The sequence below is a fragment of the Exophiala viscosa genome (genome assembly GCF_022695815.1).
Source record: "Exophiala viscosa unplaced genomic scaffold EDD37scaffold_11, whole genome shotgun sequence".
Classification (NCBI taxonomy): domain Eukaryota; kingdom Fungi; phylum Ascomycota; class Eurotiomycetes; order Chaetothyriales; family Herpotrichiellaceae; genus Exophiala; species Exophiala viscosa.
In genome coordinates, this window is record NW_026944363.1 from 71369 (window position 1) to 91953 (window position 20585).

The window sequence follows — 20585 nt, forward strand, 5'->3', positions numbered from 1 at the left end:
CCGGCGGGCCTCGCAGCAACATAACACAATGCCTCAAGATTTACCGCCCTCGGGCGGCTACGAGCCCGTTCAATACAGAGTATGCGCCCTCCCTTCCACAACACCTGAAGCCACCAACGCCTCTCGGCACACTCTCTCACTCACTGCATGTCTAAGTTGTACGGGCTAACAGTTCTCCCTCGTGACAGCGCAACCTACCCACCCGCGGCTTCCGACCAGCATACTACTTCGTCGGCATCGGGCTAGTCATGGCCTATGGCTGGCGGAACTTCTTCCTAGGCCAGCGCGAGAAGCACGAACTCGCCCGTGAGAAGATGTGGGCGCGAATTCACCTTATTCCCGTCATGCAAGCCGAGGAGGACCGCGATCAAGTGCGAAGATACTATGCCGATCTGGACCGAGAACAGAAGCTGCTGGGTAGTCAGAGCAAGCCGTACAACAGCGACAGGTACGTTCGACAGATGCGATTGGTTTTACTCTTGATCGTACGGAAGAGACGGGGATGTACTGGCGTGGACGCAGGGTCGATGAGCGATGTTCGGGGAGCAAGGGCCTGCGTCGACGCCTCTGTCGTTGCTACAAGACTTTGATTGTGTTGTGCTAACACGATTCTTTTAGATTTGTCCGCCCGACATATACTGCCATGCCTACGAGGACGACCGAATAGACTCTGATGGTCCACATCAAAACCTGACAATTTCTTTAGGTGATGGCCAGAGCTATTGAAAGGCTCACGGTTGCTGTTCAGCAAAAGATAGAGAGCCATGATAAACATGGAGTCGTAAGGCTCTGGGGAAAGCGTGACACAGGACCTGGGGAAGAAGGGTCAAAATGTATATACTGGAAGAGTATGACTATGGTCATGATGGCCAGACCTGGCCAATGTCAAAAGAAAAAGGCAGCAAGCAGGCACAAAAGTGGCCTCGATGCATGAACTATGTGAAGTAACCAAGATGCAATCTATCATGCTGAAGACTGAATGTCTCCTGCACGTCTTTGTCGCCTCCAAGTATCTTATCGATGTTTGCTCTGTGTTGATTGGCATTAGTGCTAACCATAGCAATTCCGCTCACAGAACAGTTCCACTTCGCCTAAAAGGAGATTTTTCGTACCCGAGGAACCGAAAGTGCCACAGGCCACCCTGAACAACGCGTTCAGATCGAAGAAGCTCTTCGCCTCAAGCCTTTTGTGCCAGATTTCATGCCTAGCCAGCCGACATCATCAAGCAGCTCCTAGCCCGCAAACATGTCAGCCACACCACCCAAGTCAACGCCGTCGTCTTGGGCCCCGGAGCCACCAGACTGTCCCTCCATGCCCTGCATTCCCAATAACTCGCGCTGCTTGTACTTTTCCAAGATCTTCGACTGCTGCTGCCGCATGTCAATCTTGCCGAGCTCACTTAGTCTGACGCCGCGAACACCCTCCAACAACGACAGGATGACCGCACGAAGCTTCTTCGACCGAGCACCACTCGCTCCTTCTTGGAGGAGTTGCGCAGCTGCTTTGTCGACCTTCGCCTCCGTCATGCCAGGTAGACTGAGTATGACACTTCTAGGCGTCGCCGTCAAAGCCGGACGATCGTGAGCCGGCGCGGACTCCGTGGCTGGGACGTGAGCGGGCAGACCGTATGACAACCAGATCATGGCGATCAGATGAGCGTATTCTTTCTGCTGGTCGGCAAAATACCCATCATTCAAACATGTGATTGCCGTCTTCAGCATGTCTGTCGAAATAAATTCACGCACCGCAGCCGCTTCCTGGCCGGAGAGGAAATGGTCGGATGCGAAACTCAGTACGAGACGTTGCGCAGCCCCAAGCATGGTGGTGCATGACCGAGTATCGCGAAAAGCAAGCGCATGGGTGATGAAGACGATTAGGCGATCCAGGACGTGCAAATTAGACAGAATGAACTCCCTCATGGTCTGCTGGGTGCCTTGTGTCAAGTGATTGCCATTAACAATCGACTTTTTCGTGCTGAGTTGTTCTTCTCGCTTCGGGTTGATCCAGTGCGCCACCAAGTTGACGGCCTTGTATGTAGTCTGCCGCAGGACGGAGTCGTCTCTCATCTCATCGTTCAGGTTTTCCTCGTCATGTTTGGTCTGCTTTATCTCAGTCATCTTGACCCAGTCGTTCGAAAGCTTGGTGTCCATTTGTTGCAGTAGTGAGGAAAGGATCGGAGTCAGGAATGATTGCCGCAACTCAGGCGGACATTCGTCGATCAGTTTTGGCAGCATTTGAATTAGCACGGCAAAGTGATGCGGGCTCAACGGTGATGCAGAGTCTAGCGCAGCTTCTGCAATCATCTCTGCGACCTGCTGCAAGCCATAAAAGGCTGAACCTAGTCTGCCCAACGTATGAATAATGCTGTAACACTGTTCAAGGTTGTTACGTATTCGCCCACGGACAGACGAGGCGAAGCCTTCCAATGTCGATTTGGTCGACTTGACCTGGCTGTGGAACTGGTTCATCGACCCAGACGATATACCTGATTGCCAGTATCGATCCCGCAATATCCGACGAATGACTGGGTCCATGTCTGGGCTAGTATTCGGCCACGAAGCTGGATTGTGTAGTTGATGATTGTATCTTGTAAGACGGAAGACATGGCTCAACATGCTCGGCATCAATGGCGACCACAACTCGCATACCATTTTCTGAAGTGGTGAACCTTCATCCAGTCTATCGGTTGATATGCTCAGCAGTATCCTTGACTCTCTCAGAGGCAGCTTTGCATAGCCAGCCAGCATGTCTTGTTGAATCATTGCACCGCGGTCATCATAGAAGGCCTGAGACCAGTCTTCTACATTGCCTGCTCCTATCGAGGCCATATATGGTGCGATTTGATCGAAAGCTTGTGAGTGGGCAAAAGATTCGAAGCTTTGTAACATAGCCTGCAGGCTCTCATCCGCCCATGAAGCGGCAAGCGGAGAAAGGAACTCTTGCAATTTGGCTTGACGCTCAGCGTAGCCTACTGTGGTCGCACGCTGTATGACCGAGAACAGTGTTGACTTCAGGTCAATTTGCAGTCGTTCATCTGCCCCGAGTTGATTGATGAGGTCGGTGAACTTGCCTTGAAGCTGGTCGTAGAAGGTAACAAAGTAGTCTGCATGCTGAAGTGATAATCGCCTCAACTCCGATGTTGCATAACCGTGCAATTCAGCAACAGCTTCAGAATAGACCTGCTGGTGCGGATGGTGGTTGATGATGAATGACGATAAGATGTGTTCAAGAACGTTGAATGCAAACCCAGTGTCCTTCTGTAAAGCTCGGTTCGATACTTCGACGGCTGTCCTAATCTGGCGTTGTCGGATCTGCGGATCCTTGAAGTCGCGTTGGCTCATCAAGTTCAGCATCCATGCTTTCGACGACTCTCTGACTCTGCGAGCTAGTTGCTCTTCTTCGGGAGTTGGATTTTCCTGATGCATGGCCTGCCAGCGATCAAGCCCTTTGAAAGCAGCATCAACCATTGCAAAGTAGGCGTCCGCTCTAAGGGAAGTCATGGAGACTCTTTCATATGTCTCGGGGTCGAAGTGGTCCTCATCCGCATGAATCTCATCCAAGAGTACATCTGCCCGTCTTAGGACTGCTTCCATGGCCTCCTCCAGCTGAGCATAGCAGATCCACTCCAGAACAGCGGAACACAGCCTGCGGTAGTTTGCGTAGAAGCCTTGCCGCTCGGGAAAGAGCTCAATTTCTTCGTTGACAAAGATGACAGCAGGCTCCAGAGTATCTTCTGGGAGTTGGTCGTATTGAATCAGCCGTTGTGACACCAACTGCAGGAGGGGGCCAATGCACTGCAAGACCGCTGGTATCTTCCTCCAGAGAGGCACCTCCAGTATTTTGACCCATGAGTGCACGACGGGAATTGACACGATTAGACTTTGATGTTCAGCAACCGCAATGAGGAATTGTAAGAACGGTCCCACGTCGAAATTGCCGCCATCTGGAGGCGCATATTGGCATACATGATCTGATAAGAGAGACATCAGCTCGGACAGCTTCTTGGAAATGACATATTTGCTGCTGTCAATGTCTTCCACCGAAACAATGGACCACGAATAGAGGTGGCGAAATGTTGAGATGCTGTCAGGCTGAGTGAGAGGATGGACTAGAGCCTGAACCTCAAGTTCTTCCAAGCGCGTTCTCCCGTACAGAGAGAGCAGGACATCAACAGCTGCCAGGACCACGTCCGGATCTGATTGGGTCAAAAAGTTGCAAGTAACTGCCAGCGTCATAGAGTGCACAACTGCTGGTGTCATGACCCAGACAAAGGCTGTACGCAGCGTGGCCAAGCCTCTGAGCGCGGTATCTTTCACCGGACTGCTTACCGAGCTCTTCAAACAGTCGTCCAGGAATATCTTGATTCTGGCCAGCCATCCTTCGTCTCCGAATCGTACATGGTGCACTCTGTCACCGACCTTGATTCCGCCCGCAAAGGTGGAGCTAGAGGTGAAGACCTCCACGAGAGCGGTATTGAGGTCACGGCCGCGAAGTATGGCGATGTTGTCATCACGAACAAAGACGTCTTCGGAAAGATTCTCCAGTATCGTAAGGACAAAATCCTTGTGGACTAGATCTTGAGACCATAAGTGGACGAGCTGTTCGTCCAGATTGAACCAGTCCAATGCCCAACTCCGCTTAGCCAGCTCGATCCACAGCTCGGCGATCTTGTTGCGAATGAATGGTAAGTCTGAGGACGTGATGGATCGGCCAAGATCGAGCACACAATCGCGTAGTTGAGCATTCTGTTCTTCTGATAGGTGATGTGCTTCATGGTGAATGACATGGCTCAACAAAGATAGACCAAAATGGCGGACAAGGGGCGGCTGTGATCGATCTGTGGAGAGATTGAAGCCATATTGAGGTGCTTCATTGCTTCCTTTGAGGTTCTCCAAGAATTCCGAGGCTTGTCTACGGACATCGTTTTTTGTTGAAGGGTTGTGGATGAGTTCTAGAGCCTGCAGTATGTTGGCTGTATCGAACGCTGGGGCGTTGGCTCCGATTGAGGTGCCATTAGTTGAAGGTACGTCTGTCATTTCCAGACTTCTATACCCAGGGTGGTGCCTTCTATGTTGATCGTCGTGGCATGTCGCAAAGTGGCCGTAGCTATTCGATGGCGTTGAAGGCTTCGTTGAGTACGGTCAAGTCCCAGCGATCCAGAAGGTTGTGCAACGCCCAGAGAGAGTCTACACCATGAAAAAGCGTTGTGGTGAACGGATTTTGTTCTTCCAGGAGACCTTGATGGTGGATATCAGAAATCTGGAAGCAACAAGGACTGCTGACTGTCCTTTCAATACCTGTTTCGTGATGGGAAGCGCAGATTCTCTGAGTCTCGATATTATGAGTGATGAGGAAGCGGCAGTCGCGTAGTATCCACGGTGACAGTCAAACGATTGTATTGTATTGCTTTGATTGATGGTGGATGGGCATGCGACACAAATCAATAACGAAGGAGACTTTGTCCACCCACGTGACACTTCCTATTGTGTCAAACAATTGGTTCAAATGCAAACGAAACCGATTAATGCAAACTAGTCAAACTAGTTGAGCTGTTGGGAAGGTTAAGCGACAAGGTTCATTTGCCCCCTTTTCCTCATTATCATTCATCACGATACACCATCTGTCGTCCTTATTCTGATGACCCACTGTCATAAAGTTTCCTGACTGGCACTGTCGTGATCAGCATGATCCGAAACGCTCGATCAGCTTGCTGGCCCTGCCATGCCTCTACCCATCTTTCGAGCTCGACCTTCCCGCCGAGAATGGTTTGCTCCGCCTCGTCCTCTGCCTTGCTCTTTCCGCCTTCTTGCAGCTTGGGTCGCAGCTTCACTACCAGGACCCGCTGTGCTTCCACCTCTACCGCGGCCCCATGGAGGGTTACCACGGATCTGTGCCTGACCCATCCGGCGACCATCACCACCACCGCTATTTTCACCTTCTTCACTATCCTCTGGAGTATCGCCTTGCCACCTTGTTGCGGTAAGTGCAGTCTGATTTCCCCGGAAAGATTGCGACATAGAGTACTTCTTCTCCAATTGTTCTTGCATCTTGGAGTCTTTCTTGAGCATGATTGCCCATCCTTCAATTTGCTCGTCGCTCATAGCAGTCTCTCGCTTCAAGTCTTGCCGCACCTTAGACGCTCGAGTCGTGCTGTCTCGTGCAAAAAGCCCCTGGTTGTCCTTCCATGCTCGATACAACGACTCTTCATGGGGATTTTGGTCAAGACTCCTCTCCGCGCGAGGACGGCTATCGGTGTCAAGAGTGGAATCGACCGTACCACCCACATCAGCGACGTCGTACGTATCGTCTCTCTCGTCGTCGTCAGAGTCGAAGGCCGCTAGAGCTGTCATTATGGCCGCTTTTCTTCGGGCATGCTCATCCTGTGTGTCATTACTTATCTTGATCTCTTTACGGCCTCTGTGTAACCGGTCCGAGGATATGCGTAGGTTATCAAAGTCGTCCCCATCAAACACGTTCCTCCTCTGGGGAAGCAACGGTGGTGTCGAATGTGGTGCCAAATCATGTGCTGGTCCGTCAATATCGACCGAAGGTCCATCTGCCGGACCCGAGTCACGAAGATCAGCGGGCAGTGATTCCGGTTCAAGCAGCGCAGCAATCACAGCTTCGGTATCGTCGTGAAAATGGTCGAGCAGCCTTAGGATGTAGTGATTGGGCAGATCGGGGAAGAGGTCGTGAACCTGCGAGACCTGAGAGGCTTTGTGGATGTGGAGTTCCGCGTGGACATCGCCCTTCCCTTTGCCCTTTGACACCTTGTGTCTGCGTGACGCCATTGGTGTGTGTAGATGTGCTGCATTTTGGCGGTAAGTCGTGAGGCCATCGATCAAGCTCTGGCCCCGTTTCCCAGACGCTATTGAGTTGTCGGCCGCGAGATGCCTCAAGAATGAAGTATTGCAGACCAAACTTGACAGTATAGTTGGCTGATCGGGCTTGGATTTTGTTGTTCGATCGGCCTCTGACTTCATATGGTAGAGGTGGTCTAACAGGAGGGAGCCGTGCGAAAGTCCATCGGACATGAGACTACGCAAGCAGTAATAGATGTGCTCCGTCAATAACTTCTGGGTGGTAAGTTGTGCAGAGCTGTACGCTTCCATTAGCGTCTCGAGGTAATCTGATCCAGTCATTAGGCTAAGGCCAGTCTCCGGTGAGACTTTAAGAAGGGCATTGATACTGCTGTAACTGTCCGAGAGAGATGACTGATGTGACTGATCCGACAGTTTTGTAGATGCTTCCTTCTTCCAGCCGTTGACTGCAGTGGTCAATTGTGCTTTGTTCCGTTTCCAGAGCCCCTTGAGAGTGGCTTTCCAGTCCACAACGGCTGCATAAACGCAGCTGCCCATACAGAGGAGGTCGACAAACTTCTCTGGCTCGAAGTCGAATGGAACACCTGTAGCCAGTAAGAGTCGTCGCAGGAGCATATATGCCCGCTTCAGCAAAAGTCGTTCCTTCTGAAACTTGGATGACGCTAAGCCCTCGTCTCTCGCTGACCGGAGTACCGAGACCAGGAAATCCACGCCACTGGCTTTCTGTGAGAACTTGAATTTGGCAAAGTCCTTATCTTGCATCCGTAGTCTGACCTCGATGCTGAGAAGCCATGACTCTAGGCATCCCTCCCACTCAGCAACTGGCAGTGTGGCTCTGACATTGGAATCAGGAAAGCTGGCGAGTGAAGGGATTTGCCCTACTATCCCTGGAACTTCCTCCATCACACCGACGCCTGATCTTCAACAACCTCCTCTTGACTCCCCTGCGTGAATGATTGTTGATTGATGTCTTCGGGGTGTGCCATGGCAAACATAAATCGATAGTAAGAGTCACTGAGTACTAGTCTCGTCACCAGAATAATAAAAGCGGATCCGTTCCCAAAATAATGGTTAGTCATCAATGCCAAGATTTTCGAGCGGAGAATCCACAACGAATTTTCGCCAGTTGGACGCGGCCGACGGAAGACGAACTGCGACAATCTGATTCTTGATTTCTTTCCCTCTCTTCAGCCTCTCATCACTTTACCGAACTGCAGTTCAGGTCTTGATTGGCGCCGACGTTCTCTCAGACTCATCTCAACTTCCACCAGTTTCAAACACTTCCAAAGCCAAAATCGCAATCATGTCTTTCCAGAAGCCCGAGAAGGATTTCGGCGAGGGCCCGGTACGATCATGTCACGATGCGCAAGATGTGTCTGTACTAATATATGACCGAGTAGAAAATCCACAAGATTCGCATCACCCTGACCTCGCGCAAAGTCCAATCTCTCGAGAAGGTCTGCTCCGAACTCCTCGAGCGCGCAAAGTCCAAGCACCTCCGCGTCAAGGGCCCCGTCCGCCTGCCTACCAAGACTCTCAAGGTCACCACCCGAAAGACCCCTTGCGGTGAGGGTAGTAAGACATGGGACATGTTCGAGATGAGAATCCACAAGCGTCTGATCGATCTGAATGCGCCGACCGAGGTGGTCAAGCAGATCATCATCAACATCGAAGCCGGTGTTGAGGTTGAGGTTACTATTGCTGCTTAAGGGAGGAAAACCATTCGCAGTTAGATTCTTGACACCAGCAAGTGTGGTCGGACGGGCCAGTCGTTTCCAGGCACATTGGACTGGATCTGGTCCATCAGGGTTTCTGCTCTGCAGAAGCCGATATCGAAATAATGTTCAAATGAAGAGTTCAACGAGGATCAATGTCTGTTCAGAACGAAGGTCGCTAAAAATTGAACCCGCGCACCCATTTTCGTCCAAGCAGTCCTAGCCATGCTTCCTCCGCCGGCGCAATAACCACGCCTTTTTCGCCCACATCTTCAGAGAGGCTGTCACAATTGCCACTAGAAATCGTAGACACCCCATTCTCTCATGGGAGGCACAAGTGGTATTCTGGCGTCCTTGAATCGTCCTTGCTGAAACAGATGCTGATACCGTTCTTTGATCTCATCCGTATACTCCTCCACCGTGCCTTGCGTATCACCCAGCTTGTCCTCCCTGTTCAGTGCTACGACGTCCGGCGTCGCTCCAGCATCCGGGAACCAGATCTTCTCCCACCCTTTGCCATCTGGTCGGTTGTAGCATGGCACGCCATCGAAATACTGCACGCGCTGTCCACGGTACGAGCTCACCTGACCTGAGGCGTTCTTTTGAGTTGGTTGAAGGGGTAAACTCTGAGTATAGTGCATTGCGTGTGGTGGTTGGCTGGTGAGGGGATGTGGTGTCGAGGATGTGTTGATGATGGGGTTTGCCACCGCAGGTTGTGCTGTTGGTGGAGCTGGCTGTGATACAGGTTGAGCAGGGGCCGTACCAAATGGGTTCGCGCGGGAGACTGGCCGCGAAGAGGCTGGTGAGGTCGTCTCCATTGCCACCTCTTTGACCTGATCATCAGCAGGCTTGACGCCGAATGGGTTCACCGGCGCACTAGGCTGGCCAAAGGCGGGTGTCGCACTCGAACCGGAGCCGAATCCGGTCTGCCCGAACGTGGGCTGCGAAGGTTGACCGAGTCCTGGCGATGGACTTGCTGCAAAAGGCGAAGCATTTGATAAACCCGGCTGCCCGAATGCTGAGGTTGGCTGTGAAGGCTGTCCAAAAGTTGAAGCAGGTTGACTAAAACCCGTGCTTGCCGGTGCTGAGGCCTGACCGAAAGCAGGAGTCGGTTGTGATGGCTGGCCAAAAGTACTCGTAGGTTGGCTGGGTTGTCCAAACGTAGTCGAGGGTTGTGAAGGTTGTCCGAACGTTGTAGACGCCTGGCCGAGACCACCTGACGCGGACGCAGGAGCAAAGGGATTCTTAGCAGCAGCATTTGCACCAAAGCCAGAAGATCCAAAAGCAGGTTGGCCAAATGCGCTGGATGGCTGAGAAGGTTGACCAAATCCGGCTGACGGCTGAGAAGGCTGGCCAAATGTCGCTGCAGGTTGCGATGGCTGCCCAAAGGTCGATGCCGGTTGCGATGGCTGCCCAAAGGTCGATGCCGGTTGCGATGGCTGCCCAAAGGTCGATGCCGGTTGCGATGGTTGCCCAAAGGTCGATGCCGGTTGGGAAGGCTGTCCGAAGGCCGTTTGTCCAAAAGCAGGAGTACTGCTCGCATCCTTCCCAAATGTGCCGCCCGATGCCGCCTGGCCAAAGCCGCTTCCACTAGGGGACTGACCAAATCCTCCTCCATTCCCAAAACTGCTTTGTCCGAATGTTGGCTTACCAAATGCAGCAGACCCAATACCGGCAGGTTGGTCTTGTTGTCCGAACGCGGGCGTAGAAGCTGTTGCAAAAGGATTAGGTATAGAAGTTTGTCCGAAACCGCTGCCTGCTGCGGCACTAAGTGTTTTGACGAACTCGTCACGAGTTTTGGTGCCGTCCATTTGAATCATGTCGAACCTGTTGGGATGCTTTTTCTCTGCCTCTTCCATGAACTTGGTGACATCATTCACATTACTCGCAATCTGCTTCGTTTCCTGGTCTGCCTTGCTCCAAAGGGCAATGGCTTCATTGTCAGCGTCGGCCTGCTTTCCTTGACTTGCAAGTTCGTAGAACCGCACTCGCACTTCCTCTGAGCTGTATTCAGTATCCTCGAGCAATGAAGCTGGAGGATCCCTGCCTGGACCGTAGGACGACAGGATCCATTTTGGCCGACCTTTTCCATCCACGAGATCATTCGTAATGTCGGCACTGTTTATGCGCCAGGGATCTTGTCGAGCTGACATAAGAACGTGTTAGTAGTGGTTGATGAGGGTCCTGACACAAAGGAACTTGCGTAGGACTCACAATTGCTGTTGTTCGAGAATCTGTTGCCTCCGCCGCTACTCAACGCGCCAAATCTGTTTTGTTGATTGTTGTAACTTGTTCCAGGATGTTCATTCCTACAATTGACTGGAAAAACAAAACATTAGCAGTTTGAACAACACGTCGATATTTCAAGTCGGGAAAAAGGCGATGTGTGCACCTACCACCAAACTTGCAGTTGCCCTGCAAAAAGAATTTACATACAACCATGGCTGAAGAGGATCGGTTCGGCGTGGATCGAGATGAAGACACACGATCACTCGCGGAAGGTGGTTCTGCAACGTGCTACGTTGAGCGGCGCATCTCCGCGAGATGGTCCTGGCCTTTGCCGTGATCTGAAATACAGTATACGGACTCTGTTTGTATGTGAACTTGTAAAGTGAAACTCGTCGCGAATGGTGTCTTCTTAGGGGTTGCTCGATACTGTGGTAGCCGTGGTATTTTAAGCTTGTCTTGTCGATATCAGACTAGGCGCGGCAGTCAGAGTGGAAGAGCGTGTGTCTCGGTATGAAGCTGTTTGGCGGGGATTATCGTGATACAAGTTAATGCTGCTCCAGTGAAGAAGATAGAAACAATTTGATGTCGAAATCATTAGAGTGATTCGTGAACACTAACTTGAAACGCGTTCCTAGATTGGTTAGCTCGGTCCAATAGATATACTTGGCAGTGACTGCATCAGACTAGCCATTTCCTCTATGGCTATTATCAAACAGCTTGTATATTCGTCCGATCTCGATGGTCAGGCTGCTTCAGTGTCGCAGTCATCCGCGCGGTATTGGGGATAGAAGCACGGCTAGTGTGGACACATTGCGCTATCACCATGATGGTCCTAGCAACCCTCATATCTTCACGTAGAAGCTCGCCTGACGCATCCATCACATTTGTTGGCCTCCAGCCCTGCATCTGCAACATAACATAAGTTGAGGACTCTTCATCTCAGAGATGATATACAATGCTTGCAGCTGACATACGGTAACTACAGCATTGGCGTGCGCTGATATGATCACGGTTCCTTCAAGGCTCCTTCATCCATCATCACGACAATCCCGCCCATTTCCACTCGCCTGCCAGGATATGAGAATGTTGCGGAAAGTGGCCGTGACTGATGGATGTACACGTAATGCCTCTCGTTGGGTAAAGAAGTGCGCGCTGCTACCCGTGTACGGAGGTACCGTGGGTACCTCTCCACAAATGAGATTCTTTTACCCCGTGGGTCATACGGCAATCGCGGAGACAATGCCGTCCCAGTTCCCGTCACCATCGACGTGACCCTGTCGACTCTGCGGTCCGACATGGGCTATTGGTACGTACCCGAACCATGTACGAGGCAGGTTTGTACCCATTCAGGTCATACGGTCGTCGATTGCCACCGGAACTTGTGCCTTCGGCGGATACCCCCCCAAAATTTCCTGTATCACGGGGTTGGACACATGATCGCACGCGGGCCAGGAGGAAATACATAAGATACGACGCCTACCCCGGAAAACGCGCAGATGCTTCTTCCTGCAGAACTGTCCGTGTTACTATAAATCACAATGGAAGATATCAAGAGAGACCTCGTTCACGCCGAAACTTCGGGTGCTGCTGGCAGCTACTACCAACGTGAGTCTGCTTTCATCCTGCTGCACCTATTATGTTATTCTAACAAGCGCTTAGCCGAACCATCATGGGCAAAGCACGTTCCCGGAGGATACTCTCCATCGCGATGCATGAAGCTTCGTGGAAGACCGATGATATGGGCCATCTTCGCCATATCTGGTTGTGCGATCATGTTTTTTGGATACGATACCGCCGTCATGAGTCAGGTCAATACCAACAACAACTACTTGAGAACTATAGGTCTTGCTGGAGGCTCCGACCGTGATGCGGCAGGCATCGGTGGTATGGTTAGCTTATGGTTTGGTGGTTTCGCAATAGGTTGGCACAGCTTTACAATGAGAAAGAGTCGGCATTGACACAAATCTAGGTTCGATGATGGTAGGGTACCTCGCCGATAACCTTGGACGTCTTCGAACTATTCAACTTGGCTGCATCTGGGGTGCCCTTGGGGCTGCCCTATTGGCGAGTGCCCAGAACATCACTTGGCTTGCCTTTGGCAGGGTAATCAGTGGGATCGGATGCGGCCACTTGAACACTGTCGTCCCGATTTGGACCTCAGAACTTGCTGATGCTCATTCGCGTGGCGCCTTTGTTGCGGTTGAGTTCACACTCGCCATGTCTGGATCTGCCATGTGAGTTCATCATATCACCGTCCTTCATCTTCAGCCTCTAACCGAGAGACAGTGTATACTGGATGGAGTACGCCTGTGTCAAGACACAGAGTGAATCCTTTGCATGGCGATTTCCGCTCGGCTTCCAGGTGGTCTTCCTCATCATCATCTTCGTGCTGTTACCCTTCTATCCAGAATCACCGCGTCATCTTGCAAAAATCGGCCAGGTCGACTCCGCTCGAGAGATTCTCGGACAATGTCGTTCCAACAGCGATCCTGTCCAGATCGAGCAGGAAATGCAGGAGATTGAGGATGCCCTACGTATCGAGGCGACAGCATCGGCACACTCGTACTGGAGCATGCTGTTCACAAAGGACAAATTACACACGCGACGCCGTGTCATGCTGGGCGCAGGTGTCCAGATCATGCAGAAATTTACGGGAATCGACTTCATCTCGGTCTATGCACCAACCATGTTTTCGCTATCCGGTTTCACCGGTGACTTGCCAGCTCTGCTTGCGGGCTTCAACTGGTTTGGCTATATCCTTGCGTTGGCATCCTCCATCGTCCTTGCCGATCGTGTCGGACGCCGGAAGATGATGCTCATTGGGTGTAGCGTTATGGGTATCGTGCTGATCATTGGCGGTATCTTGTCGCATGAGACAGTGGTTGCCTCGGCAGACAAGAAGCATGCGTATGGTGCCGGAGTTGCGGCAATCCTTTACATATACACCTTCACCTATGGCGCTACCTGGTTGACAACATGGTGAGTTTTGTCCAGCGTTTCAAGGGATGTTGCTGACGCAGACAAGTTGGGTTTATCCAACAGAGGTTTTCCCCCTCGCTACTCGCTCCAAAGGTGCAGCACTTTCTACCCTTGCGTTCTCGCTGGCTGGAGGTTCGATCAACGAGATCATCCCTTACCTGATAGATGCGATTGGATTTTGGGTCTTCATTATGTTCGCCCTGATCAACCTGGCCATGCTGGTGCCGATATACCTCTTTTATGTTGGTAAGTTTTAATTCTTTTCTTCGGGCTGGCGATCAGGTACTAATAAGAATGCAGAAACTGCAAATCGCCATCTCGAGGACCTGGACATCTTGCTTTCTGGGGACAGCCCGTTTGCATGGCGAGCAGAAAGACAGTTTCAAGAGATCATGATGGCACGACGTGCAGACGTCGTTGTTGAGGATGGCGAGGCCTTAGAGAAATGATCGACTCCTCGCGGAATACCACACGACCTGACTCCAGATAGAGCAACATGGCTAGGTATTCAGCGTGCGGTCCATACCTAGGTAGGTACTGAAGTGGAGCTAGCCGGAAATGGCTCAAATAGCGACACGACGCGACGCGTGAAAACGCGTCAAATGAGGCATACTGGTATCTGTCTAGGTACATTTCACAATCAGTCCATCATTCTTCAGGCCCAAAAGTTGTTTCCCACGGATCATATGCATCGTTATTGAAGATGTTTTCGATTTGTCTCCTCCGTACTCCCACATTTCCGCCATCGAAGATAGGCAAAACCATGGCATCATTAAGCAGATCTCCGAATGGGTGACTGCGAGAATATGCCGACACGCCTACCAGGTAAATGGCGTCCCTGACCGAGTCTACGGCGCTCTCAGACCCCAGGATCTTGGCCTCGTAACATATTTCGGCTCCGAAGCGCGTGGTCCCAAAGCAGCAGGCCGCTTTCCAGACCAGCGCTCGAGCAGCTTCACACCGAGTCTTGATCTTGATCAACAAGTCTGCCACACTCTGTTTGTGGATCATGGCTTCCTTGGAGCCCCGGTGATTTGACTTGGCCCAAGCAAGCACTCGGTCGAAAGTTTGCCGCATGATACCCACTCCCATTGCGCCCACCAGAGCTGCCGATGCAGTAAAGGTCATTTCTACCACGTCTGCACCTTTGCCTGGGGGTGCCAGAAGATTGAACTTAGGGACGCGCAAGTCCTTGAAGCGAATGTGAGGCCCATTGACGGCTGTGTGTCCTATTGTTTCGGGATGTGAAAGGACAGTGTAAGCTCCAGGGTCGTTGGCAGCGATGTTTTCTCTCGTTACGACAATGATAGCTGTCTGGCCGCGGACGTCTTCTGCAGAAGCAGAGTCTGGGATTCGGCACAAGACGCATGAGACATCGGCGCCTCGGTCGTCCCAGCCTGAGCAATTCGTTGCCCAGATCTAGACCGGTCAGTCGATGCCAACAAGCAGAATATCGCGCCAGAATCGACTCACTTTCTCGCCGCTGATGACATATTCGTTGCCTTTCAATCTTGCAACAGTCTGGAACCCGGGAGAGCCTCGTTCGGCAAAGTTCGCACTGCCCTCGGGCTCGGAGAACACAAGACTGGCGAGCGGAGTGCCTGTACCTTCCAGGAAAGGCTTGAAGAACTTTTGATGCTGCTCCGACGACCCCGCCATGATCAACGGAGTCAGTCCGAGCCCAGTCCCGAGTATGTTCAGCGAAGCACTCGTTTCCACAGCATAAAATTCCTCCACGACCAGTGCTGCCTCGATCAATGGGCCTCCCGCTCCACCAAGTTCCTTTGGGATCTGTGCCTTGATCAGGCCAGCTTTGACTGCTTCAGCATATATGGGCTCAAGTGAGCGAAAACGGTCCTGCCATTTTGGTAGAGGAGTCTCCTGGTTTTCGTACACGGATCGTGCTGTCTTGAGATTCGCATGGGCAAACCCTCGGACGGCATTTCGCATAGCCAATTGCTCTGGCGACAGCTTGAAATCGATCATCCTGAGCGCTTTGGTGGGTTGTGATATACTTGGATCTCGAAGTATTTCACAATCATTCGATTTCAGAATTCTTTTATACCACCCCGGGTAAGCCTGGAATACTGCTGGCCAACTTTGACTCACCCCCGACTGAAGGTCGCCTACTTGAGGTTGGCAGGAGGCCTCATGCGATAACGTTAAGGTTCAGCTTATCAGCCGTCAATTGGAGGCCCTGAATCCAAGGAAGTCAGCCGGCAAAACTCTCCTAAGTCAGCGACACGCTTTATGCGTAGGTAAGCACGTTGTGGGGAACACAGATGCGGGCAAGGTGTAACCATTTCTCTTTGGACTACCTGAACGTTTCATAGCAGCTGCGATGTAACCTGGAAGATAATCGTCTCACAGATGTTCGAAGTCTCCGATGGCAGTCTGACCACTTCGCTTCCACAACGCCACTCATGAAACTATTTTTGAGCGACTGGAACAAGACGACAAAAGTCTAGAGAAGAAGTAGGATACCGAAGAAGATAGCTGACGGCGGCAAATTCCTTGCCATCGCGGAGCATGCTCGGCAGGATGCATCAACAAACGAGAGGAGACAAATCAATGTACAGATCGGGACAGGAAGCGTACAGAACTGCTTGACTCTCTTGAACAAGGCTATGTGTCTCTCTGAGGTATCAATGCATCAGTGCGTACACGGCTCGGGACTTTGCATGGTGATCTGTGACTGGACCCTGCATAAGAGCGAGATCCCCGTCCTCATCATCGTCATCACACATGCAGGACTAATTTGCAGCTTGGGAGACTGTCATCGTCGTCAACAATCTGTAAGTGAAGATTCGTCAAAGGCGGTATATGAGTATTACCGAGTGAAATGGCGTTAACGACGAATGCCCTTGGGATAATCCGTAACTCTGGACATCTTGCTGCAAACCGAGACCACGGCTTCTTTTCACCTGCACCCACCCAACACCCGATTCACTCGATGCCTGCGCTTGTTGTTTTGCTTCCTTGAGAACCTCCCAGCGGTCTTGAAGAATTGTTTCACTTTGCGTCGCATGCTTCGAACTTTGCCTCAACACCTCTCTCGCGCTCGCAAACGTAATACCTCACAATGCATCGCTCAACATTGCTTCTCGCTGTCCTTCTTTCGTACCTGACGTCAAACATACTTGCTATTGTACTCAATGTCGAAGATTCAGGTGAGTCTGCAATCCGAACTCTGGTGATATCACTGACCTTCACCAGCATCGGTTCTCGCAGCGGCTGCATTGGCGGCGTCCGGAGTACAGCAGCTTTACAGCGGCAATCAGAATCAAACAGGAGACGTCCTAGGGAAATTTTCATACCCACCGTATTACTGGTGGGAGAGTGGAGGTGCATGGGGTGGGATGGTGGAATACTTTCACTACACCGGCGACACCTCGTACGTGAACATAACGCAGCAAGCACTCATCTCTCAGCTTGGGCCAGCGTATGACTTCAACAATCCGAACGAGGCCTTCGACGAAGGCAATGATGACCAAGCGTTCTGGGTCTTTGCTGCCATGTCCGCCGCCGAGTACTCCTTCCCTGCACCGCCTACTCCCGTTCCTGCCTGGCTCGATGTTGTACAAAATGCCTGGCAAGACTACGTCACCCGTTGGAATACCTCCACCTGTAATGGCGGGCTCAAGTGGCAGTTTCATCCAGAGAACGCAGGCTACAGTTACAAGAACAGTGTCTCGAATGGTGCTTTCTTTCAACTGTCCGCTCGACTGGCCAGAGTTACAGGCAACCAGACTTACATTGATTGGGCAAACAAGATTTGGGATTGGTGTGCTGGAGTGGGTTTGATAGACGACATCTACAACGTCTTTGACGGCACGGACGAGACAATCAACTGCACCGGCGTTGATCATCACCAATGGACATACAACGTTGGAGTCTTTCTCTATGGCGCTGCAGTCCTGCAAAATTACACCAATGCATCCTCACCTTGGGTGGCCCGGACTGCCGGTTTGCTTGACTCGACGAATACATTCCTTACGCCTTTTCAAAATGCGACGGATATCATGTTCGAGGCAGAATGTGAACTCGATGAGACTTGCGACACTGATCAACTGTCTATGAAAGCCTATCTGACCCGTTGGCTTGCAGGAACATCCATAATGGCGCCCTTCACAGCAGGACGCATCGGAGAAATCCTCCGAGCTTCAGCACAGGGAGCTGCTGCTGCCTGCACGGGAGGTCTGAATGGTACCGTCTGTGGATCAAAATGGTACCTCGGTGGGTGGGACGGGACCAGTGGCCTCGGTCAAGAATTGTGTGCGATGGAAGCCATGTATGCGCTTTTGGTCAATCAGACAAATCCCCCAGCAACCCTGGGTAACGTCTCCATCCAAACTGCCCCTGTCACATCTACGTTGGCCGCAACAGTCACGTCACTTCTGCCTTCAGCAAGTGCTTCAGCAAGACCATTGTTCGATAGTGCCGCACCCGGTGGTGTTAAAGTCCAGAACAAGTTTCGGAGCATATTCGCTGCTATTGCTACGACATTTGCTGTCTACTGAAAGCATGTTCAGGCACAGTTGTTGACGTTACGACTGAGAAGATGAAGACATGAATGACGATGATACCCATCAATTCTCAAGCACGGAGTTTCGGGGCTGATATGAATGGAACGAGCGCGAAAGGAGCAGTAATGGACAGAATCTCAGCGTTTTGGGCTATCATAGAGACACGGCCTTGCCCCAAATGGAGATGCTCATTAGACATCCCTGAAGACATGGATTCATATTTGACCGCAACGTGAGAGATACTTGCAGGAGTACTGAATACTTCGCCTTGCTGAGCAGCGGAGTTACAGACTGGTATAGTCTAAACTCCGGGTTGAGGGCGTCCAGGTGGCTTACCCATCGACATCGCAAGCCACCACATGCACTCTTCCTTCATATGCCGTGATATGAAGACGCTTGCTGATCATGGGTGAACTAGCGCTGCTTGAGGATGATTTCCGGGACTTTCACGAAGCGCAGGTCCTGGAGTCGCTGGAAAACTTCCAACGCCAGATTCCCGTCAGAACGAGCCCCAGCTACCATCAGCAATTCGAGTTCGTCGAAGGTTTGAACAGTAGAACAGAGCGCAAGAAGACTAGGTCTTTTGTCACGAGGCAGCATTACCGCAGGAAGAGGTGCGTTAAGAACGAAAAACCACAGAAGACGAACGATAAGTCAAGTCGTTGCAGCACGACAGCCTCGTTACGTGCGTCTGGTACATCTAGATTAGGTTGCGAACAGGAAGTCTTGTCGGAAGATCAAGACAGAACTCAGCTCGAAGCCCTGATCTCGTTCAGCTCCGGGAGGCCGCCGTTGTCTCCTAAGGTGATCACACGACTCGGCGGTGGCCGAGTCGATCCATTTTCCTCGTACCCAGTATCAGCCACACGAGATGTCCACGAGCTTGTTGATCACTATTACTTCGTCATCCCTTCCCTAGTCCATCGACACTGGCATAGGGCGGTCCGCAAACCGAGGGCTTGTTGGGATTTGTTCAACCTCTATCGCAAGCATGAAATACCATTTCTCGGCATGCTACATCACGCAGCCTTGCACCTGGCTACCTTGAGAGGCCAGCGGGAGCCTTTACGGACGATAGAGCTACGCCAACGAGCTTTGATGGCTGTAAATGAGGGCCTTCAGCGTCTCAACGGGCTTTGTGATGACTGGACTTTGCTAGGCATTGGCCTACTCGCAAATGCCGAGGTAGGTGTACCATCTGTTCTTGGAGGGTGACAAAGCTGACAGGATAGCGCGTCTGGGGAAGCCGTGAAACAGCTAGATTGCACTGGGGCGCCGTCAAGCGACTGTTACTTGAGCGTGGAGGGTTCCGGACACTGCAGCACAATCAGCCAATGCATACAAAGCTGGTGTGGTAAGTTCAATTCGCACCACTAATACCACCAAATCTCACGGCTCTCAGGAGTTTCATAGCACTCTCATGGCCTACCATTGATGGAAATCCTGCATATCTTGACGAGTACTCCGACTCGGTAGCAGTTTCATCGGGATGGCCGACAAGTCCCTCCAATACCGCCTTCACCCGAAGCTGTGAGGAGTTTGTCCAGTTCCTGAACCAAAGAAAAGGTCAATCACTAAAGAACCTACCGTCAACACCAGCACAACAGAAGATGTTCAAAGACCATCCTCAACGTACCACTAGTTTCCGAGACGGAGGTGAAATAATCAATGCTCTGACGAGAACCGAGACAGGGTATGACGAACCCGATAAAAGACGAGCTGTTGACAATTGTCGCATGGCATGCTTGATTTACCTGAACTTGATCATGGCCGACAATGGAGACTTTTCGACTGCCACAGAAGAATTTCTGGGCTCTCTCCAGCAGATTCTCGAGGACGATGATGACGACAGCAGTCTCAGCGCGGAACATCTCCTGTGGACGCTGTTGTCTATCTCCACTACAGAAGATCACTACCAAAGGGTCTGGAAGATGTCAAGACTTGTGGGTGTGGTCAAGAGGTCCAGCTCTCAAATGTGGACAACAATCGAGAATGCTTTGCGCACGTTCTTGCGCTTGCCTGATTGTGTCGCCGAACTTCAGGCCGTGTTGCGTGGTTGGAACTCTGAGCGTTTCTTGATCGAGGCTACCACCCCGATTGACACGAGTGAACAATGGATTGGACAGCCGGGACAAGCCAGCCTCGCTGCAGGGATGAACACGACTCTGTGCTCGACGCACTGTCAGATATGTCCTCTGAAGCCCCCGACATACTGACCGGAGGGTTCTTGTCTGAATATTGGATTACCCATTTCACTTTAAACTCGTAGAGTCAGTAGAAGGCCTTGTCCTTCATTTTAGGATGTTTCAATGGCT

At 51.6% G+C, this 20585-nt stretch overlaps 9 protein-coding genes across 9 annotated transcripts; 5 read left to right on the forward strand and 4 right to left on the reverse strand.

Moving 5' to 3' along the window:
- The first annotated feature begins 16 nt into the window (after positions 1-16).
- Positions 17-1004, forward strand: EDD37DRAFT_132081 (NADH dehydrogenase). The gene is made up of 3 exons (XM_062809436.1): positions 17-79; positions 189-448; positions 619-1004. Exons 1-3 carry the CDS (start codon positions 29-31, stop codon positions 665-667), a joined length of 360 nt encoding a protein of 119 aa, XP_062666652.1. The 5' UTR covers positions 17-28; the 3' UTR covers positions 668-1004.
- Positions 1004-5399, reverse strand: EDD37DRAFT_132138 (armadillo-type protein). The gene is made up of 2 exons (XM_062809439.1): positions 5298-5399; positions 1004-5237 (listed from the first exon to the last, which is right to left on the reverse strand). Exon 2 carries the CDS (start codon positions 5034-5036, stop codon positions 1233-1235), a length of 3804 nt encoding a protein of 1267 aa, XP_062666653.1. The 5' UTR covers positions 5037-5237; positions 5298-5399; the 3' UTR covers positions 1004-1232.
- EDD37DRAFT_132045 (uncharacterized protein) lies at positions 5370-7934 on the reverse strand. The gene has a single exon (XM_062809435.1). It carries the CDS (start codon positions 7722-7724, stop codon positions 5703-5705), a length of 2022 nt encoding a protein of 673 aa, XP_062666654.1. The 5' UTR covers positions 7725-7934; the 3' UTR covers positions 5370-5702.
- Positions 7935-8124: 190 nt separating this feature from the next.
- On the forward strand, positions 8125-8530 carry EDD37DRAFT_653086 (40S ribosomal protein S20; the record flags this gene model as incomplete). Its single annotated transcript, XM_062818518.1, has 2 exons — positions 8125-8166; positions 8222-8530. The coding sequence occupies 2 exons, from the start codon at positions 8125-8127 to the stop codon at positions 8528-8530; spliced, it is 351 nt and encodes a 116-aa protein (XP_062666655.1).
- A 131-nt stretch (positions 8531-8661) lies between these two features.
- EDD37DRAFT_131989 (uncharacterized protein) lies at positions 8662-11342 on the reverse strand. Its single transcript, XM_062809433.1, has 3 exons — positions 10933-11342; positions 10751-10855; positions 8662-10682 (listed from the first exon to the last, which is right to left on the reverse strand). The coding sequence occupies exons 1-3, from the start codon at positions 10976-10978 to the stop codon at positions 8833-8835; spliced, it is 2001 nt and encodes a 666-aa protein (XP_062666656.1). The 5' UTR covers positions 10979-11342; the 3' UTR covers positions 8662-8832.
- Positions 11343-12235: 893 nt separating this feature from the next.
- Positions 12236-14293, forward strand: EDD37DRAFT_131438 (MFS monosaccharide transporter). The gene is made up of 6 exons (XM_062809431.1): positions 12236-12370; positions 12425-12685; positions 12735-12999; positions 13052-13744; positions 13791-13990; positions 14045-14293. The coding sequence occupies exons 1-6, from the start codon at positions 12304-12306 to the stop codon at positions 14191-14193; spliced, it is 1635 nt and encodes a 544-aa protein (XP_062666657.1). The 5' UTR covers positions 12236-12303; the 3' UTR covers positions 14194-14293.
- EDD37DRAFT_132188 (acyl-CoA dehydrogenase) lies at positions 14267-16050 on the reverse strand. Its single transcript, XM_062809442.1, has 2 exons — positions 15218-16050; positions 14267-15163 (listed from the first exon to the last, which is right to left on the reverse strand). Exons 1-2 carry the CDS (start codon positions 15728-15730, stop codon positions 14393-14395), a joined length of 1284 nt encoding a protein of 427 aa, XP_062666658.1. The 5' UTR covers positions 15731-16050; the 3' UTR covers positions 14267-14392.
- A 476-nt stretch (positions 16051-16526) lies between these two features.
- EDD37DRAFT_673406 (mannan endo-1,6-alpha-mannosidase) lies at positions 16527-18326 on the forward strand. The gene is made up of 2 exons (XM_062819478.1): positions 16527-16914; positions 16961-18326. Exons 1-2 carry the CDS (start codon positions 16827-16829, stop codon positions 18262-18264), a joined length of 1392 nt encoding a protein of 463 aa, XP_062666659.1. The 5' UTR covers positions 16527-16826; the 3' UTR covers positions 18265-18326.
- A 3-nt stretch (positions 18327-18329) lies between these two features.
- On the forward strand, positions 18330-20486 carry EDD37DRAFT_697108 (uncharacterized protein; the record flags this gene model as incomplete). Its single annotated transcript, XM_062820148.1, has 3 exons — positions 18330-19455; positions 19503-19624; positions 19673-20486. Exons 1-3 carry the CDS (start codon positions 18676-18678, stop codon positions 20484-20486), a joined length of 1716 nt encoding a protein of 571 aa, XP_062666660.1. The 5' UTR covers positions 18330-18675.
- Between the last annotated feature and the right edge of the window lie 99 nt (positions 20487-20585).

Coding starts and splice junctions, on each gene's coding strand:
- EDD37DRAFT_132138 (XM_062809439.1), bottom strand. CDS start 5,036: ATGACAGACGTACCTTCAACTAATGGCACCTCAATCGGAGCCAACGCC.
- EDD37DRAFT_131438 (XM_062809431.1), top strand. CDS start 12,304: ATGGAAGATATCAAGAGAGACCTCGTTCACGCCGAAACTTCGGGTGCT. Junction 12,371..12,424: donor TGCTGGCAGCTACTACCAAC/GTGAGTCTGCTT, acceptor ACAAGCGCTTAG/CCGAACCATCATGGGCAAAG. Junction 13,991..14,044: donor GATATACCTCTTTTATGTTG/GTAAGTTTTAAT, acceptor ATAAGAATGCAG/AAACTGCAAATCGCCATCTC.
- EDD37DRAFT_673406 (XM_062819478.1), top strand. CDS start 16,827: ATGCATCGCTCAACATTGCTTCTCGCTGTCCTTCTTTCGTACCTGACG. Junction 16,915..16,960: donor ACTCAATGTCGAAGATTCAG/GTGAGTCTGCAA, acceptor GACCTTCACCAG/CATCGGTTCTCGCAGCGGCT.
- EDD37DRAFT_132081 (XM_062809436.1), top strand. CDS start 29: ATGCCTCAAGATTTACCGCCCTCGGGCGGCTACGAGCCCGTTCAATAC. Junction 80..188: donor ACGAGCCCGTTCAATACAGA/GTATGCGCCCTC, acceptor CCCTCGTGACAG/CGCAACCTACCCACCCGCGG. Junction 449..618: donor AAGCCGTACAACAGCGACAG/GTACGTTCGACA, acceptor CGATTCTTTTAG/ATTTGTCCGCCCGACATATA.
- EDD37DRAFT_131989 (XM_062809433.1), bottom strand. CDS start 10,978: ATGGTTGTATGTAAATTCTTTTTGCAGGGCAACTGCAAGTTTGGTG. Junction 10,856..10,932: donor GGGCAACTGCAAGTTTGGTG/GTAGGTGCACAC, acceptor TTGTTTTTCCAG/TCAATTGTAGGAATGAACAT. Junction 10,683..10,750: donor ATTCTCGAACAACAGCAATT/GTGAGTCCTACG, acceptor TTCTTATGTCAG/CTCGACAAGATCCCTGGCGC.
- EDD37DRAFT_132188 (XM_062809442.1), bottom strand. CDS start 15,730: ATGATCGATTTCAAGCTGTCGCCAGAGCAATTGGCTATGCGAAATGCC. Junction 15,164..15,217: donor ATGTCATCAGCGGCGAGAAA/GTGAGTCGATTC, acceptor TGACCGGTCTAG/ATCTGGGCAACGAATTGCTC.
- EDD37DRAFT_132045 (XM_062809435.1), bottom strand. CDS start 7,724: ATGGAGGAAGTTCCAGGGATAGTAGGGCAAATCCCTTCACTCGCCAGC.